Here is an 18,937-nt window from a genome sequence, read left to right on the forward strand (position 1 = left end):
GAGCCAGTGCACACCACCTAGTGGTCAAACTTTTAAATTTTGTGCCCTGTCTCCTGCAGAGCCGCTATTCCCCATGGTCCTGACGGAGTCCCCAGCATCCACTAGGACGTCAGAGAAAAGATATTCTTAGATATAAACAAACTGTATGATGTTGCGGTAGTCCTTGATCATACACTCTATCCACAACTATTTACTATTTTCATCTTGTACTTGATGAGATTTAGGAGTCTATTCATTGAGCAGTGAAAAGCCCCATCATGCACTAAACAAGGCTTTTCTCTGCTCCCTCTAATTCATGTAGCATCTTAAGGTGTGTACAGACAGTAAGATTTGGCCTATGCCCAATTCTCACTATGCGCCAGGGGCAGGTGTGTACAGACAGTAAGATTTGGCCTATGCCCAATTCTCACTATGCGACAGGGGCTAGGTCAGGACATAGTCAGTATCACAAGCACATAATGGTGTCTTTTCAGAGACTACCAACTGACTTTTTCAAACATTTGAATCTCCCCAAATGAGTGCTTGTGATACGGACTATGAGCGATTTCAATTTTTACTCTATTCTATAGCTAAAATTGTCTTGCCTGCACAGTCTGACTATCTATTCTTGCAATGCAAGCATCAAATCAGGATCGCAAGGTGACTTTCACCTTGCAATCTGCACTAACTTTTCTTATGATTCTGACTCTATAGGCAAAAAAATAAGAATTTACTTACCGATAATTCTATTTCTCGGAGTCCGTAGTGGATGCTGGGGTTCCTGAAAGGACCATGGGGAATAGCGGCTCCGCAGGAGACAGGGCACAAAAGTAAAGCTTTTACAGGTCAGGTGGTGTGTACTGGCTCCTCCCCCTATGACCCTCCTCCAGACTCCAGTTAGGTACTGTGCCCGGACGAGCGTACACAATAAGGGAGGATTTTGAATCCCGGGTAAGACTCATACCAGCCACACCAATCACACCGTACAACTTGTGATCTAAACCCAGTTAACAGTATGATAACAGAGGAGCCTCTGAAAGATGGCTTCCTAAACAATAACCCGAATTAGTTAACAATAACTATGTACAAGTATTGCAGATAATCCGCACTTGGGATGGGCGCCCAGCATCCACTACGGACTCCGAGAAATAGAATTATCGGTAAGTAAATTCTTATTTTCTCTATCGTCCTAAGTGGATGCTGGGGTTCCTGAAAGGACCATGGGGATTATACCAAAGCTCCCAAACGGGCGGGAGAGTGCGGATGACTCTGCAGCACCGAATGAGAGAACTCCAGGTCCTCCTTTGCCAGGGTATCAAATTTGTAAAAATTTACAAACGTGTTCTCCCCTGACCACGTAGCTGCTCGGCAGAGTTGTAATGCCGAGACCCCTCGGGCAGCCGCCCAAGATGAGCCCACCTTCCTTGCGGAATGGGCCTTAACAGATTTAGGCTGTGGCAGGCCTGCCACAGAATGTACAAGTTGAATTTTGTTACAAATCCAACGAGCAATCGACTGCTTAGAAGCAGGTGCACCCAACTTGTTGGGTGCATACAGTATAAACAGCGAGTCAGATTTTCTGACTCCAGCCGTCCTTTAAATGTATATTTTTAAGGCTCTGACAACGTCCAACAACTTGGAGTCCTTCAAGTCGTCTGTAGCCGCAGGCACTACAATAGGCTGGTTCAGGTGAAACGCTGATACCACCTTAGGGAGAAAATGCGGACGCGTCCGCAGCTCTGCCCTATGTCGAATGGAAAATTAAATAAGGGCTTTTATAAGACAAAGCCGCCAGTTCAGATACTCTCCCGGCCGAAGCCAGGGCCAGTAACATAGTCACTTTCCATGTGAGATATTTCAAATCCACATTCTTTAGTGGTTCAAACCAATTGGATTTGAGGAAATCTAAAACTACATTTAGATCCCACGGTGCCACCTTAGGCACCACAGGAGGCTGTATATGCAGTACTCCTTTGATAAAAATCTGGACCTCAGGGACTGAGGCCAATTCTTTTTGGAAGAATATTGATAGGGCCGAAATTTGAACCTTAATAGATCCCAATTTGAGACCCATAGACAATCCTGATTGCAGGAAATGTAGGAAAGCGACCCTCCATCGGAGCACTCCGCTGCTCGCACCACGCAACATATTTTCGCCAAATACGGCGATAATGCTTCGCGGTGACTTCCTTTCTTGCCTTTATCAAGGTAGGAATGACTTCTTCTGGAATGCCTTTTCCTTTTAGGATCTGGCATTCAAACGCCATGCCGTCAAACGCAGCCGCGGTAAGTCTTGAAAAAGACAAGGACCCTGCTGAAGCAGGTCCCTTCTCAGAAGTAGAAGCCACGGATCGTCCGTGACCATCTCTTGAAGTTCCGGGTACCAAGTCCTTCTTGGCCAATCCGGAGCCACTAGTCTTACTCCTCTTTGCCGTATAATCCTCAATACCTTTGGTATGAGAGGCAGAGGAGGAAACACCTATACCGACTGGTACACCCAATGTGTTACCAGCGCGTCCACAGCTATTGCCTGCGGATCTCTTGACCTGGCGCAATACCTGTCCAGTGTTTTGTTGAGGCGAGACGCCATCATGTCCACCATTGGTTTTACCCAACGGTTTAATAGCATGTGGAAAACTTCTGGATGAAGTCCCCACTCTCCCGGGTGAAGGTCGTGTCTGCTGAGGAAGTCTGCTTCCCAGTTGTCCACGCCCGGGATGAATATTGCTGACAGTGCTATCACGTGATTCTCCGCCCAGCGAAGGATCCTGGCAGCTTCTGCCATTGCCCTCCTGCTTCTTGTGCCGCCCTGTCTGTTTACATGGGCGACTGCCGTGATGTTGTCCGACTGGATCAACACCGGTCTTCCTTGAAGCAGAGGTTTCGCCTGGCTTAGAGCATTGTAGATTGCTCTTAGTTCCAGAATGCTTATGTGAAGAGACTTTTTCAGGCTCGACCACACTCCCTGGAAATTTCTTCCCTGTGTGACTGCTCCCCAGCCTCTCAGGCTGGCATCCGTGGTCACCAGGATCCAATCCTGCATGCCGAATCTGCGGCCCTCCAATAGATGAGCCTCCTGCAACCACCACAGAAGGGATACCCTTGTCCTCGGCGACAGGGTTATCCGCAGGTGCATCTGAAGATGCGACCCTGACCATTTGTCCAACAGATCCCTTTGCATGGAATCTGCCGAAAGGGATTGCTTCGTAAGAAGCTACCATTTTTTCCCAGGACTCTTGTGCATTGATGTACATACACCTTTCCTGGTTTTAGGAGGTTCCTGACCAGGTCAGATAACTCCATGGCTTTTTCTTCGAGAAGAAAAACCTTTTTCTGAACTGTGTCCAGAATCATCCCCAGGAACAGCAGACGAGTTGTCGGCATTAATTGGGATTTTGGAATATTCAGAATCCATCCGTGCTGCTTTAGCACCTCTTGAGATAGTGCTAAACCCATCTCTAGCTGTTCTCTGGACCTTGCCCTTATTAGGAGATCGTCCAATTATGGGATAATTAATACGCCTTTTCTTCGAAGAAGAAATATTATCTCGGCCATTACCTTTGTAAAGACCCGAGATGCCGTGGACAAACCAAACGGCAGCGTCTGAAACTGATAGTGACAGTTTTGTACAACGAACCTGAGGTACCCCTGGTGTGAGGGGTAATTGGAACGTGGAGATACGCATCCTTGATGTCCAAGGATACCATAAAGTCCCCTTCTTCCAGGTTCGCTATCACTGCTCTGAGTGACTCCATCTTGAACTTGAACTTCTTTATGTACAGGTTCAAGGACTTCAGATTTAGAATAGGCCTTACCGAGCCATCCGGCTTCGGTACCACAAAAAGAGTGGAATAATACCCCTTCCCTTGTTGTAGAAGAGGTACCTTGACTATCACCTGCTGAGAATACAGCTTGTGAATGGCTTCCAAAACCGTCTCCCTTTCTGAGGGGGACGTTGGTAAAGCAGACTTCAGGAAACGGCGAGGTGGCTCTGTCTCTAATTTCAACCTGTACCCCTGAGATATTATCTGCAGGATCCAGGGATTTACCTGCGAGTGAGCCCACTGCGCGCTGTAATTCTTGAGACGACCGCCTACCGCCCCCGAGTCCGCTTGCGAAGCCCCAGCGTCATGCTGAGGCTTTTGTAGAAGCCGGGGAGGGCTTCTGTTCCTGGGAAGGAGCTGCCTGTTGCTGTCTCTTCCCTCGTCCTCTGCCTCGTGGCAGATATGAATAGCCCTTTGCTCTCTTATTTTTAAAGGAACGAAAGGGCTGCGGTTGAAAGGTCGGTGCCTTTTTCTGTTGGGGAGTGACTTGAGGTAGAAAGGTGGATTTCCCGGCCGTAGCCGTGGCCACCAAATCCGATAGACCGACCCCAAATAACTCCTCTACGCATCGCCTGTCCACTGTCGTGTCCATAAAGCTCTTCTGGCCGAAATGGACATAGCACTTACCCGTGATGCCAGTGTGCAGATATCTCTCTGTGCATCACGCATATAAAGAAATGCATCCTTTATTTGTTCTAACGACAGTAAAATATTGTCCCTGTCCAGGGTATCAATATTTTCGATCAGGGACTCTGACCAAACTACCCCAGCACTGCACATCCAGGCAGTCGCAATAGCTGGTCGTAGTATAACACCTGCATGTGTGTATATACCTTTTAGGATATTTTCCATCCTCCTATCTGATGGATCTTTAAGTGCGGCCGTCTCAGGAGAGGGTAACACCACTTGTTTTGATAAGCGTGTTAGCGCTTTGTCCACCCTAGGAGGTGTTTCCCAGCGCTCCCTAACCTCTGGCGGGAAAGGGTATAAAGCCAATAACTTCTTTGAAATTAGCAGTTTTTTATCGGGGCACCCCACGCTTCATCACACACGTCATTTAATTCTTCTGATTCGGTAAAAACTACTGGTAGTTTTTTCACACCCCACATAATACCCTGTTTAGTGGTACCTGTAGTATCAGCTAAATGTAACATCTCCTTTATTGCCAAAATCATATAACGTGTGGCCCTACTGGAAAATACGGTTAATTCGTCACCTTCACCACCGGAATCAGTGCCTGTGTCTGGGTCTGTGTCGACCGACTGAGGCAAGGGGCGTTTTACAGCCCGACGGTGTTTGAGGCGCCTGGACAGGCACTAATTGAGTGTCCGGCCGCCTCATGTCGGCAAACGACTTAAGCGAGTTGACGCTATCCCGTAATTCCACAAATAAAGGCATCCATTCTGGTGTCGACCCCCTAGGAGGTGACATCCTCATATTTGGCAATTGCTCCGCCTCCACACCAATAACGTCCTCATACATGTCGACACACACGTACCGACACACAGGGAATGCTCTATACGAAGACAGGACCCACTAGCCCTTGGGGGAGACAGAGGGAGAGTCTGCCAGCACACACCAAAAAGCGCTATATATGACAGGGATAGCCTTATGATTAAGTGCTCCCTTATAGCTGCTTTTATATTAATATATTGCCATTTATTTTGCCCCCCCTCTCTGTTATACCGTTTCTGTAGTGCAGTGCAGGGGAGAGACCTGGGAGCCTTCCTGACCAGCGGAGCTGTGACAGAAAATGGCGCCGTGTGCTGAGGAGATAGGCCCCGCCCCTTTTTCGGCGGGCTCGTCTCCCGCTATTTAGTACATTTAGGCAGGGGTAAATATCTCCATATAGCCTCTGGGGCTATATGTGAGGTATTTTTAGCCTTTTTAAAGGTTTTCATTTGCCTCCCAGGGCGCGCCCCCCCCCCCCCCCAGCGCCCTCAGTGACTGCCGTGTGAAGTGTGCTGAGAGGAAAATGGCGCACAGCTGCAGTGCTGTGCGCTACCTTAAGAAGACTGCAGGAGTCTTCAGCCGCCGATTCTGGACCTCTTCTTGCTTAAGCATCTGTGAGGGGGCCGGCGGCGTGGCTCCGGTGACCATCCAGGCTGTACCTGTGATAGTCCCTCTGGAGCTTCATGTCCAGTAGCCAAGAAGCCAATCCATCCTGCACGCAGGCGAGTTCACTTCTTCTCCCCTCTGTCCCTCGTTGCAGTGATCCTGTTGCCAGCAGGAATCACTGTAAAATAAAAAACCTAAGCTAAACTCTAAGCAGCTCTTTATGAGAGCCACCTAGAATTGCACCCTTCTCGGCCGGGCACAAAAATCTAACTGGAGTCTGGAGGAGGGTCATAGGGGGAGGAGCCAGTACACACCACCTGACCTGTAAAAGCTTTACTTTTGTGCCCTGTCTCCTGCGGAGCCGCTATTCCCCATGGTCCTTTCAGGAACCCCAGCATCCACTTAGGACGATAGAGAAATTGTAACAAAAAATGTCACCATGTGTACCACCACCCCTGTAGCAGCAGTTTACTCTACTGTACTCCTGTCCCGACAGTTGAATCGCAACACCATTCTAATGAATGGTGATTGCAATTCATGTAGGCACGGAAAGCTGTGCTTTCCACTTTGCCCAACATCATAATCGCCATTTCAGGATGGCATAGAATGGAGAAGGGCAGCATCCCCTTCACAGATGTGGGTCAGAGAAGCCCAAGGCATATGCAATTATGCATATGCCAGGTCTCCTCCCTGTTCACCCCCACTGACTTCACTGTCACTGCTAAAATGTGAACAGACATATTCATATGCCAGGCCACATCCTCCTTACTGCCCTTGCCCAGCTGTTTGCCAGAGAGCTCCCACGCTACCCGTGTTCCCGCTGCTGGTTTCCCTGGCACATGCACAGAAACCACCCCCCCAAGAGTGGAGGAGCTGGGGGTCACAGGTCAGCCAGATACTGCATTGCATCAGGGAATAGGTATTAGTGAATTGCATTTAACATATTAGAAAACACCTGAAATAAGAATGCAATGTTTAGTGAAGTTAAACATCACATTCTTACATGAATAGACCCCTTATACTGCAATCTACTTAGTTAGTAAACTGTCAGCATCCCAAAATCTTCAGCCATTGCTTGAGATCAGTGAAATTGTACCTGTTCACTTTTGTAGTCAGTGATTGAGATCTGGTGATATTTATTTTATAATATGTAAAAATAAAAGCATGGCATTACCTTACGCTGGTTACACACTGTGGGAACAAAGAACGGTTAATATATGGGAGCAATTTACTATTTTCTCCCAAACATTGGAAAAACTGACAATGATCATTCAGACAGATGTGTTAAATCCATTTGTCCATTTTCCAGTGTTTGGAAGCAAATGGTTGATTGTCATTTCCTCAAATACATAACTAAATGTTTGTTCCCACCAGCATGGACAGAAATCTTAAGGCGTGTACCCAGCTTATGGGCAAGTACAGACTAGAGCAGAGATGGGGAACCTTTGGTACTTTAGCAGTTGTTGAACTCCCCATCCATCCCATTATGCCCTGCTGCAGTTTTGCCATGCTAAACTGTAGCAGGACATGCTGGGATGGATGTGTAGTTTAGCTGTTGTTGAAGTGCCAAAGGTCATCCATCACTGGACTAGAGTGATGGCCAATCTTGCAGATGAGGGGTGGGGTTGAATTCTCCTCACCCTGGAACAAGGAATATTGCCCATACACACTACGCAATGTAATGAAAAAATCTTGTTCCATCTTTCTGCTGCATATATTATATTTATTTTTAAATGTTAGCCTATATCTGTATATATATTTTTTTATGATATAAAATTTCAGCTGGCAAACCCATTCATCAATTTTCCCCCAGATCAGAAAGTCAGGTATTTAACAAGATTTCACCAATTCCTTGACTAGTTATTTTTGATTAGTGAAGCACCCAGCTGATGTATGACCTGCATTAGCTAGTAGTGCCACAGCTTGCTACTTAATATTCATAATCCAAACATTTTAACTCCCCTATTGCACTCTTACCAGGAATATATAAGTAATCAGTCTCAAAAGCAGAATGGACACGATTGCTCTGCATCATATTTCCCCTACCACTCCAGCTTTTGTGGATAACTATACTTGAGCATGAATTCAGGCACCTGAGTCTTAAAACCAGCTGTCTGAGGGCACAGTTTAAGAAATAGGGCTATACCTGAAGCATAATTTATCAGTCACTGTACAAATTAACCCGTATTTACATCAGAAGTGTTTGCACCAGATAATGAACACAAGGCAAAATTGTTATAAAAAAAATCATTAACTTTATTATACAGTCTCGCCAGTAGATTCATCTGCAGCACCTATTAATAAAAAGAAAATAAAGTTATTTTGAAAGATCAGACTCCCAAAATTAAGATCTATATGCAGTTACCATGGCAATGTATTGGATAAGGGTATATTGGCAGACTAGAACAGGCTAAACTAATCTACTCTATTTTAGAGATCACTTTCCCAGCCCCTGACTATGTCCGTCAAATGAACTGGTGCCTTTACCATATAAGCATGCCTGCCGCTTATTCACATAGACTATAGCATACACAAACCTTCAATGGTCACAGAACAGTGGTCTGAATTTAGCAAAACACACAAACTATTGGACTACCACACTGAAATGTCCAATTTTATAATAACTTACCTTTAATTCACACTGGGCATTACACTATACTCTGCAACCAGCTATCAAACCAACACCTGCCAAGTTTAATGGTAGTTATCACTAACCTGAAACAAAACAAAAAAAATAAAATATATATATAAAGTTTGAAAGGAAGCCAGTTTTGCAAAGACCAATCTTAAACAAGATGGGCAGATATTTAGGCTGTACTTATGTCTGGTAGGTGGCCATTTTCAACATGTTGTAGAGGGAGGAAGTATGGAGTGCTCTGAATGCTTAACTTCCAAAAGAATTTGCGAGTGTTCTAAGCAGAAACCAGACAGTTATCTGAACAGGTTATTTTGCCAATGAAATTAGAAACACTACAGCACTGGTGTTCCATAAGTGAATAGGCTAAATGGGGAAATTCTCAATCACAATGTGAGCTCAAGGAAAAGAGATGTGGACATGAGCAAGAGTTACCTCAAGTTACCGGACTAATCCCACAACTGAACTAGCCAAGAGCAGTTTTCGTCAGGCTTCACAGGATGCACAACACTTGACTTCTCCATGGAAAGTGTGGATTCTGTACTCTAGCAGGAGGATTCTTAGACGCCAACAGTATTGTCCCAACATGGGCTTACTAGCCCAACCTTTAAGAGTGTTAGTGCAACTACACAAGTGCAGATTACTAAGGGGAAATCCAAGTACAGCAAAAAAGGTGCAAGTTGCTGATGAAATACCAGCACTGTTACCCACCTCACTGGCCACCGTCACTCTGAATTCACACAATTTTGTATGCAGCTGCAAACAAAACATCATGAAATCAGGATGGATGTTACTGCTCTAATTCATGGGTGTATCACCTGCAATTGGATATGCCCCTATATGCTGGCCACAAATCTCCAGCAATATTGCTTACTGGAGCTGTGGCAAGCACACATTTATCACATACACAACTCCCTTAATTTCTACTCATTAGTAGCCAGCAAACTCCCTAGGATGTGTACCACCACTGTATTCTTCAATATAAATGCTAGACACATCAAGGTGTTAAAAAGTTTGCTTGGTCACAATGGTGCTCAAGGATAGCACAATTCCCTTCTATGAGACCACAAGGCTGGATTTGTGGAATTGCTCCTCTACTCAAACAGCTAGTTTGTGCCACATTAATGCTGGATTGCTGCATATACACCCATTTAGTAGAATATCCTCACAGGATGCTCTATTGGTCAAATACCTGGTACAGATGTGGCACTTTTCTGCAGAGCAGTTAGGCCATGCTGTTGGTCACTAGTTACTTTAGAGTAGTAACCTACTGCAAAGTAAATACAAAGTTACTAGTGATTAACTTATCAGCCATGTCCTTTATTCTTCAGTTGCCAGTTTTTTTATAAATACCCCACAAGTTATCAAGGCTTTGAGAGATAAAACCAAAAACTAGTTTGCTCTTTACTAATTTCACCCAAACAGCCTGTAAAATGTAAGGCAGCAGATTGGCTGGTACTCAATTTTATTTCTAACCATTGAGGAGTACCCCTTTAGAGTCGACTGCCTGACAGTGTTTGCATGTGTTGTAAAATCAGTGTTGCCATATAATAGCAATGTGATCATGCTGAGAACATTAAAGTCATAAGCCACTTGATAGTGAATCGAAACCACAGCACAAGATAGCTAGAGAAGTTCTAAGCTCTCTAGTTATAATTGCATTCCATCTAATGGATCAGAAAAGAACAAAACCCCCACCAGACAACTACCACTTTGTAAAGGCAAGTACTACCTGCGCAACCCCTTTTATATTGGAGGAAAAAAGTAGAAGAAAGGAGGAATGAAGAGGGTATAGGGAGAGGCTGTTAAAGCCAGATAGGAAGGTGGTGCAGCCAATAGGTGGACTAGTACCCTTACTAGTATAGACTGAGTCAAAAATAAGGAGAAGACCTTGGCGCACCGCGAGTGAAAAAGAAAAAGTCAGAAAGGAATGGTCAGACTATTAGTTGCTTTATTTACACATTTAAGATATTTATAAAAATGGTAGTAAAATCAAAATAAAAATAGCACGTTTTATCTAAACATTATCTGATGCACACAACAATATGATAGTAACAATCTATTGTTTTTTATAGATGATAGAATCAGTGTGTCAATACCTAAACTCGTCCCAAAAGGGGTGTAGGGAAAAGTCCCGAGACCTGCTTATCCCACGTAGATAAAAAGTGTCCTTTTAGGAAAGCAGTTATGAAATTTAGGGGTCTTCCTATATAAATATGTCACCGTGTATTACCTCGTCCCAGCTGTATTGTTTATTAGCTGATGGATTTCTTAGGAGGATCACGATTTCATGCACCCTTGTCCACTGTAACTATTTGTGCTGTGTCGGGACCTTCCGGCACTCTGCCTTTTTGCACGCCACACATATGAGTTAGTGTTTATCGTGTAACAGTACCTCTGTGTCGGGAGTGCCCAGGGTTCTCCGTTTCCTCCTTTCCCGGGTCCGTTCCTATGGGACCTCCGGTGGGGCCGGACAGCCGATTCCCAGAGCTCCGATACCACTTGTATCGTCTGGCCCGCAAGCGTGGAACGCAGGCCAGTCGCTTCCGGTTTCGCGGCTTCCGGGGTACACGTCCTGTCAGCAAATCAGCGGCAATAAGGGTTGTGCTCCAGCTTCTGAGGTTGACATCCAATAATCCCAACGCGTTTCTCCCGTTTAGGGCTTAGTCAGGGAAGCCCTAAATGGGAGAAACGCGTTGGATTATTGGATGTCAACCTCCGAAGCTGGAGCACAACCCTTATTGCCGCTGATTTGCTGACAGGACGTGTACCCCGGAAGCCGCGAAACCGGAAGCGACTGGCCTGCGTTCCACGCTTGCGGGCCAGACGATACAAGTGGTATCGGAGCTCTGGGAATCGGCTGTCCGGCCCCACCGGAGGTCCCATAGGAACGGACCCGGGAAAGGAGGAAACGGAGAACCCTGGGCACTCCCGACACAGAGGTACTGTTACACGATAAACACTAACTCATATGTGTGGCGTGCAAAAAGGCAGAGTGCCGGAAGGTCCCGACACAGCACAAATAGTTAGTTACAGTGGACAAGGGTGCATGAAATCGTGATCCTCCTAAGAAATCCATCAGCTAATAAACAAACAATACAGCTGGGACGAGGTAATACACGGTGACATATTTATATAGGAAGACCCCTAAATTTCATAACTGCTTTCCTAAAAGGACACTTTTTATCTACGTGGGATAAGCAGGTCTCGGGACTTTTCCCTACACCCCTTTTGGGACGAGTTTAGGTATTGACACACTGATTCTATCTATAAAAAACAATAGATTGTTATTATCATATTGTTGTGTGCATCAGATAATGTTTAGATAAAACGTGCTATTTTTATTTTACTACCATTTTTATAAATATATCTTAAATGTGTAAATAAAGCAACTAATATAATAGTCTGACCATTCCTTTCTGACTTTTTCTTTTTCACTCGCGGTGCGCCAAGGTCTTCTCCTTATTTTAGACAACTACCACTGTTTAGGATGGGAAATTTGATTTTGTTCTGGATTCTTTAAAGGAATCCTTCTGGGTCCTTAGAGAACCTGTTTCCCCAACAAGTTTGAAAACATGATCTGTTGTGTTTGCATTAGGATTGGTGTTGAAAACCCCTGCTTTAGGACTATGGCTGAATCCAAAGTAAGGATGTCCTCATGCAAGTTTGATCCCTTGTCTGGAAATCTTGAGGCCAGACATGGCACATGGATATCAGGGCAAAAAGACAGCAATAAGCCAATAGCATGAAGTTCTTGCAGGACTGCTTTGCTCACATTTCAGTTATGCAAGCAATACCATTTACCCACATAACATCCCAAACACAAGTACCAAAAGGTGGCAGGTACTATCCACCCAGACCTCTTTACTCATCTGTACATTATCCTTCTGCAACTTTGTTCTAAAGAATATGGTGATATCATGAGTTTATCAAAACCAGTCCTCATGAAACCAGAACAGTTTTCAATTGTAAATACAGCACAAATGGGTTAATGGAGTAAACTGAGCTACAGGTAGTAGCCATTATCCCAGATATCTTGACCACCATTACGGTTCAATGAGGAACACTGCTTTAACACCTAGTTATTAAATATCCAAAGCTGCGTCAGTGACTCAGCCACAAGATATAAAAATTAGAAGGTACTGTATGTGCCAAACGCTGCAGGAGGACATGTACAAGCCTCTACAATAAGTTACCTAAAGCTGGAAGCTATGAACTTTTACCGACAGTAAATTCTAGGTGTCCATGCTATGCAAGTTCTCCCACCTCAGTGTCGTGCAGAAGGTAAATGTCGTGAGCATATTTCTTTTCAGATGGTCTTTTAATAGGCTTCGTGAAGCCAAGCGGAAGTAGAAAACAAGAATTCTGTAACCACTTCAATACAATATTTGCATGTTTTAGTAAAAGAAAAAACTGACAATATAAACAAACATTCAAGAACTTCTTGCGACATTAAGAGATTGGATTGTTCACTTTAGATATATCAAGGAGGTTTAGCCACTATTTACAGCGCACCAAGAATCAGGCCTACCTTGTTACACTAAAGGACCATTATTTCAGATGGCATGTGCTCAAAAAAAAAAAAAACCAAACAAAAAAAGCTATAGGGTCCCAAGCCCCTTGACTATATATACAGAACAGCAAGAGATCCAGTAAGACCATGCTGTTGGAGAGCATGTCCATTAACAGACTGGGCTGCTAATGCAGAAGCTTCACTCCATCTGAGCAGAAACCATTTACTGATGCATGTACCTGCTCAAACTCCATTATGCAAAAGGAGCTCCTCATCTGAGCAGCCCCAATGGAACAGCAAGGGTGAGAAGTCTAACAATATGAAACCATAACATTAAAAAGTAACAATATAAAAGTTCCTAGAGATACACCCTTTGGGACAGCTGTCCATTACTAGTTAGGCTGTAGAGTAAATTGAACAGATAAAAAAGTGAACACAGATGTACTACACATTAACGATTCTGCGAAGCTCCATAAATCTTTATAAATACAGCCATTGGAAGGATGATCTTGAGTCAGGAAGGTATTTTACTCGTGTGTAGCTGAGGACAAGAAGCAGGCACAGTTGTAAAGGCACTTGAAGCATCGGTCAGATCCCAACAATACCTCCCCTACACTAAGATATAAACCCACCCCATGTAGACTGTAGCTTAAGCTCTTATATCTTGCATTTAACTAGATTTTATATTATCTGTAGTGAGTGGGCTACTAAAACGAATGACCATGGCAAGCCCTCCAATGAAGGTACATAGCTATGGAGTACAACATAATATAGCTAGTGTACAAGACAGTGCTCCACCCCCAAACCATCCCTCTGACTAAACTTACCGTAGCTATCATAGCCATCTCTGTAAGATCCTCCTGAGCGATCACTATAGCCTCCTTGACTCCTGCCGCTATTAGAAAGGAAAAAAAAAAAAAAAAAAAAGTTAGAGCACAGAACAAAATCAAGTGTATGGGCAAGACAGTGTACAGACAGTACATGAGTATTAACTCATTAACCCAAATCTTACCTGCCATAATAATCCCTGGAGCCACCACTGCCACCATATCCCCCACTCCTGCTCTCAAACCGGCTGCTTCCATAGCCTCTGTCACTACCACCTTCATTATATACAAATAAAAAATAGTTAGTGCCATATTTGTAATATTTAAATTGTTTGGTACAACGTGCAAGTTTACATCTTATATTACATACTAGTCTTTAAAGTTAAATCCTCTCCTTTGACCCATAATAACCACTCAGCCATTACAGTCCAGTTTTGAAGTCTGCACTCTAGCATGGTTAACCAAATTAACTGAGGCAAGTCAGTTGTGCTAAAGCACAGATATTCCTTTCCAGCAGTGTAGGGTGTTACACCAACAGCCATCACTTGAATCTGCTCACTCTGTTTAATTGTTTTGAGCATCTAAGACTGTACAAACAACCAAACAGTTTTCACTATTAAGTTGTTGGGGTGCACATTCAGACAGACCTGGTTTAGCAGTCTAGACACCAAAAGCAGGAGTTTTGCTGTTCTAAACTGCTGTCTGTATGGCCAAAGTATCGATTTACAACACATTTCTTCTAGCATCTCCAGAGGCTGCAAGAAAGGTAATCCATGGCTACCGGACATCTAACCCGAGCAACAATTCAATTACCATTTTGTGCTCCCTAGTGGTAGCTGAGGGATAACATTTGAATGCCCTATAGTCTACAACACAGGTTCTCAAACTCAGTCCCCAGGACCCCACACGGTGCATGTTTTGCGGGTCACCTCACAGAAATCACAAGTGACATAATAATCTCCACCGGTGGACCTTTTAAAATGCGTCAGTGAGTAATTAGTACCTGTGCACTTGCTGGGTTACTTGCAAAAAATGCACTGTGGGGTCCTGAGGACAGAGTTTGAGAACCACTGGTCTACAACATCCATATTGAATAGTTGTTTGGGACACATTGGCAGATAATTATTGCAGATCAAAACTTCTGACAAGGAACTATGCACAACTCAAAATGCATGTATTACAATCATGGAGCCGTGCCTCGTGACATGTTATTGTTACAAATACACCAAAAAGAAGTTTATAAATATATCTGCTAGGAACTATTAAATCCTGTACTAGGTTTTTAAGATTATATGTCATAATGGAATTAAGCACGTAGGGGCAGCTATATTAGGCCTGCACAAGGGATAATATGGTAAAGCAGTGATAAGTGCAAGGTTATGGCACCTGCCAATCAGATTTAAATTAAAATATAAAATAAAAAAATTGTCAGAAGCCAACTGGCTGGCTCATAGTCATATTCTTATATCACTTCTAAAAGGCCTAATACATCTGCCATTATATATGATGCCCATTTACCTAGCTAGGCAAGATTAGCAAAGAATGCAGTACACTACACTGGGCAACTAAACGACAGATGTTCAACATCTGTAATGTGTTTTTTTTTTTTAATAATCTTTGCAATGCATTGCCAATAAAGACATTTGACTCATGGTGTACAACCTCATACATAACTCCATATGTAAAAATAAAAAAAAAAAAAAAAAAATAATAATAAATATATATATATATTTATATATATATATATATATATATATATATATATATATATATATTTCACACGACAATTAGCTGTACGATAGTTGTTAATGTATGGTGTTTTTCTAAGCTGAACATATATGGCAATCGATCAAAAAAAAAACCCAATCTAGAACTATGGATCTGTCTAGATATGGTCATGTCAATTAGTCTGGGACAGATCGCTACATACCACGTCCTCTGCCCCCACGGAAGAATCCTCTACCTCCAGATGAGCCACCTCTGTAGCCTCCTCTCCTGTCTCCTGAGGACTTGCCAGCCTGGTCCACACGAATCTGGCGCCCATCCACAGACTGTAGAATGAACAATGTTGAAGAAAAAAAAAAAAAAAAAAAAGTTCAAATACGTTTCATACTAGTTTTGAAACAAAGACAATCCAATCACTTTCAATACATACAAAAGTTCTTAATGATTGCCACTTTCAAACCCAAACACATCCTTCATATGCATTAGGAGACCAACCAAAATAAACAAAAGCCCCGGAGGATACAGCCAGAACGTTATAATCCCGGTATTTAGAGGCGCAATACATACAAAATAGAAGTTGTGCATCGGGGTAGCCGAATTAAAGAACATGCGCAATTTGCCCTGGTAGCGCGCGTGATCACGCAGAGCCGCGGTATAGCCCCGCCCCCTTCCCACAATCCCTTGCACCCGTGCCTCCCCGCGTGTCCTCACCTTCCCGTTCATGGCCTGCATGGCGTCTTTAGCATCATCTGCGTTCTCGAAGGTCACAAAGCCAAATCCCCTTGATCGCTGTGTTTCCCGGTCCTTCACTACAACCACTGAAATAGAAAGTAACCGTCAATAAAGTATAGCTGCGAATTACGCGGCAATCGCAAACACCCAATAGGCGACATAATGCAACACAAAGTAATCCGTTACCTTCGCTGATGCCACCATATTTGCAAAAGCTCTCTTCTAGATTCCGCTCATTTGTGTCAAAGCTCAGACCGCCGATAAACAGCTTTCCTTCATCAGACGACATGATGAGATCTATGGAGAAAGAGACCGCACTTACAAAATGGCCGCCACCGCGTGGCCGAACACAGGCGGAAGTATGCCATCAGTGACGTCGCTAGCTGCTGCACGGCAACATGGCCGCCGGGAGTGGGAGAACCAGTGGGGGATGGGAATGCTCGTACTGAAATACGCACTCAGTGTCCGTATTCGTCGTGTATAGAGTGGAGCTGTCGCACATATAAATTACAACTTATAAGTAATAAAGTGAAGGGGTAAAAAAAAATTGCCAGAAATGTTCAGCAGCTACACAGCCGCATCACCGCAGGAGACGCTCTCACACCGAGCACGGGTTATTGCACCGTGTGAGCATTGGCACGAGGCAACATGGGCACCGAGGCTGGCGACACTTACCTTAATGTGTGGTCTAAGCAGCAGCAAGAGAGGAGACGTCAGGGAAGCAGAGTGCGCAATCGTAGCTGGTCCTGCGCTTATATACCATTTAGCGCCCCGCCCACCTCATGAATTATTCATTACCGCCGTGGACTGTACCATCTAGCTCTTGCTTCTTACAGGTAACGTACACAGGGGGTATTAGAATAGCCAGCAGCGTGCCCCGGGCGGAAGAGCCACGTTACCCCCCGTGTACTGGATGTGGTTCGTCCCATTGGCAAAGAGTCTGGTTTCTCTTTATCCCCGGGGTGTGGTAACTGCTAGCAGCAGCGCGGTCGGTGATTGGGCGCTCACTTTGCCGCTGCGGAGTGAGGAGGAGTATCTGCCGCCATTTCGGGCATGATGCAGTGACAAAGGAGCACACTAGGGCGTGTAGGCGCCATTTTAAGATTGGAGACACATCATTCAGCGCGGCGATCGCTTCTGAAGATGGCCCCGGAGTTCGCTCTGCGCATTCCTGGCGGGGATATTTATATTTTAAATGGGGTGCACAGTACAGTGCGGGAGACTTTGGTTTCTACGTGTAAAATGAAGCCCGCCAGGTACATGCATTGTAAGTGGGAGTGCGCACCCCCCGAGCCGCAGCGTACCGGGCATGCTACGGCGGATAGCCATCAAGATGGCGCCTCCTTATAAAACGTGTGAGACCGGTCATGTTCTCATCCCCACCAGGGGAACCCGCCTCACTCACTAATCTTATATACAATCATCGTCGGGAGTATAAAAGAATACATATAGCGGTTCTTCAATCAATATAACCTATATTCGCAAGACTCCTCTGCCATGCTCTCCCCATCCCCCCACTGCACGGTGTATACCCGCTATTCCCTGCGGGGAACGCAGTTGCTTCCCGCAGAGACAGCCGGGGATGAGGCCGAGTCCTCCATTACTGGGCACATGTGCTGCTGCTAGGCACACGCTGCATCCAGGTCCCCTATGGAATAGCAAAATGAATACTATGTCACTAAATATTTTGTCGGAGATGTATATGCAGTGTAACTGGTTGCTGGCACTAGTGTAAATTGCCCAATGTTCAGTTTAACCCCCATCTCATTAAACCTGCGAAATAGTAGTAAGATATCCTGTAATATACAAGCATATACGCTTAACACCAAGTGTTGACAATGGGATTTTTTTTACAAATATTTCTATTAAATCAGTACTACTACAGTCTTACATGTATCTCCCATGTATTACAAAACAAATCATATGTATGTTTAAGCATTTAATAGCAAAAAGCCAGGCTTTCTATAGCATCCTTCAGATGATGTATAGAAAACAGGTTTTACAGCTTTCTGTCCCTTCCCCCAGTGTGCAGGAGAAAGAATGAGGGCAGGGGCTGATCAAGGGTGTGGAAAATGCAAGCATTTTGTATTTGCTTTTGTTTGGCTTTTTCCCTATTTCCCTCCTTTTTTGTTGTTGCTGTTTTACCTGTGTTTTCAAATCTGCATTCTCTTTGAATTGTAACCTGGGGAGATGTAGCTCATAAGCATAAAAATAAAGCACAAAAGAAGTAAACGAAAAATGTAGAAAGCAATACACTCGTATATCTTTGCATATGAAGCCCTCTAGAATAATCACAAAGCACCAATAAGAGTCTGATACAGCGACAGAGGTGTATCAGTGTTGTGTGAAAGCTTGTTTACAATAAAGATGTGTGTGTGTGGGGAATGCCTTCTAGATATGTGGCTGCTCCAGTCCTGGTGTAAAGATGTTATGCTGATGATGATCATTAGCATGTGTAATTAATACAAATAAAAAGAAAAATTCTTTAAACCATAAATCCTCTAAAATATAAAATAAATTGGTACATCTGCTTGCTCTCTGGACCAGTACATTACTTGTTAAAGCAGTGTGGTGCACACAGGGAGGCATTGATTACTGACATTTGAATCTTTCAAAGTATTTGTTTTTACATTATTTTTTTCTC

The 18,937-nt window shown here is 44.1% G+C and overlaps 1 protein-coding gene across 3 annotated transcripts; it reads right to left on the minus strand.

Moving 5' to 3' along the window:
- Nucleotides 1–8,093: 8,093 nt before the first annotated feature.
- On the minus strand, nt 8,094–17,075 carry LOC134901802 (cold-inducible RNA-binding protein B-like). Of its 3 annotated transcripts, XR_010175307.1 has the most exons (8): nt 16,969–17,075; nt 16,480–16,590; nt 16,273–16,379; nt 15,767–15,887; nt 14,022–14,112; nt 13,837–13,904; nt 8,491–8,576; nt 8,094–8,155 (listed from the first exon to the last, which is right to left on the minus strand). XR_010175307.1 is itself a non-coding variant. In XM_063914342.1 (7 exons), the coding sequence occupies exons 2-7, from the start codon at nt 16,580–16,582 to the stop codon at nt 8,121–8,123; spliced, it is 525 nt and encodes a 174-aa protein (XP_063770412.1). In that variant the 5' UTR covers nt 16,583–16,590; nt 16,969–17,075; the 3' UTR covers nt 8,094–8,120. The 3 variants fall into 3 exon arrangements, 2 of the variants coding, with proteins under 2 accessions (XP_063770412.1, XP_063770413.1); XM_063914342.1 differs by lacking the exon at nt 8,491–8,576; XM_063914343.1 differs by lacking the exons at nt 8,094–8,155; nt 8,491–8,576 and adding an exon at nt 12,799–13,550 and having other exon boundaries at nt 16,969–17,074.
- Between the last annotated feature and the right edge of the window lie 1,862 nt (nt 17,076–18,937).

This window comes from Pseudophryne corroboree, chromosome 1, assembly GCF_028390025.1.
Source record: "Pseudophryne corroboree isolate aPseCor3 chromosome 1, aPseCor3.hap2, whole genome shotgun sequence".
Classification (NCBI taxonomy): domain Eukaryota; kingdom Metazoa; phylum Chordata; class Amphibia; order Anura; family Myobatrachidae; genus Pseudophryne; species Pseudophryne corroboree.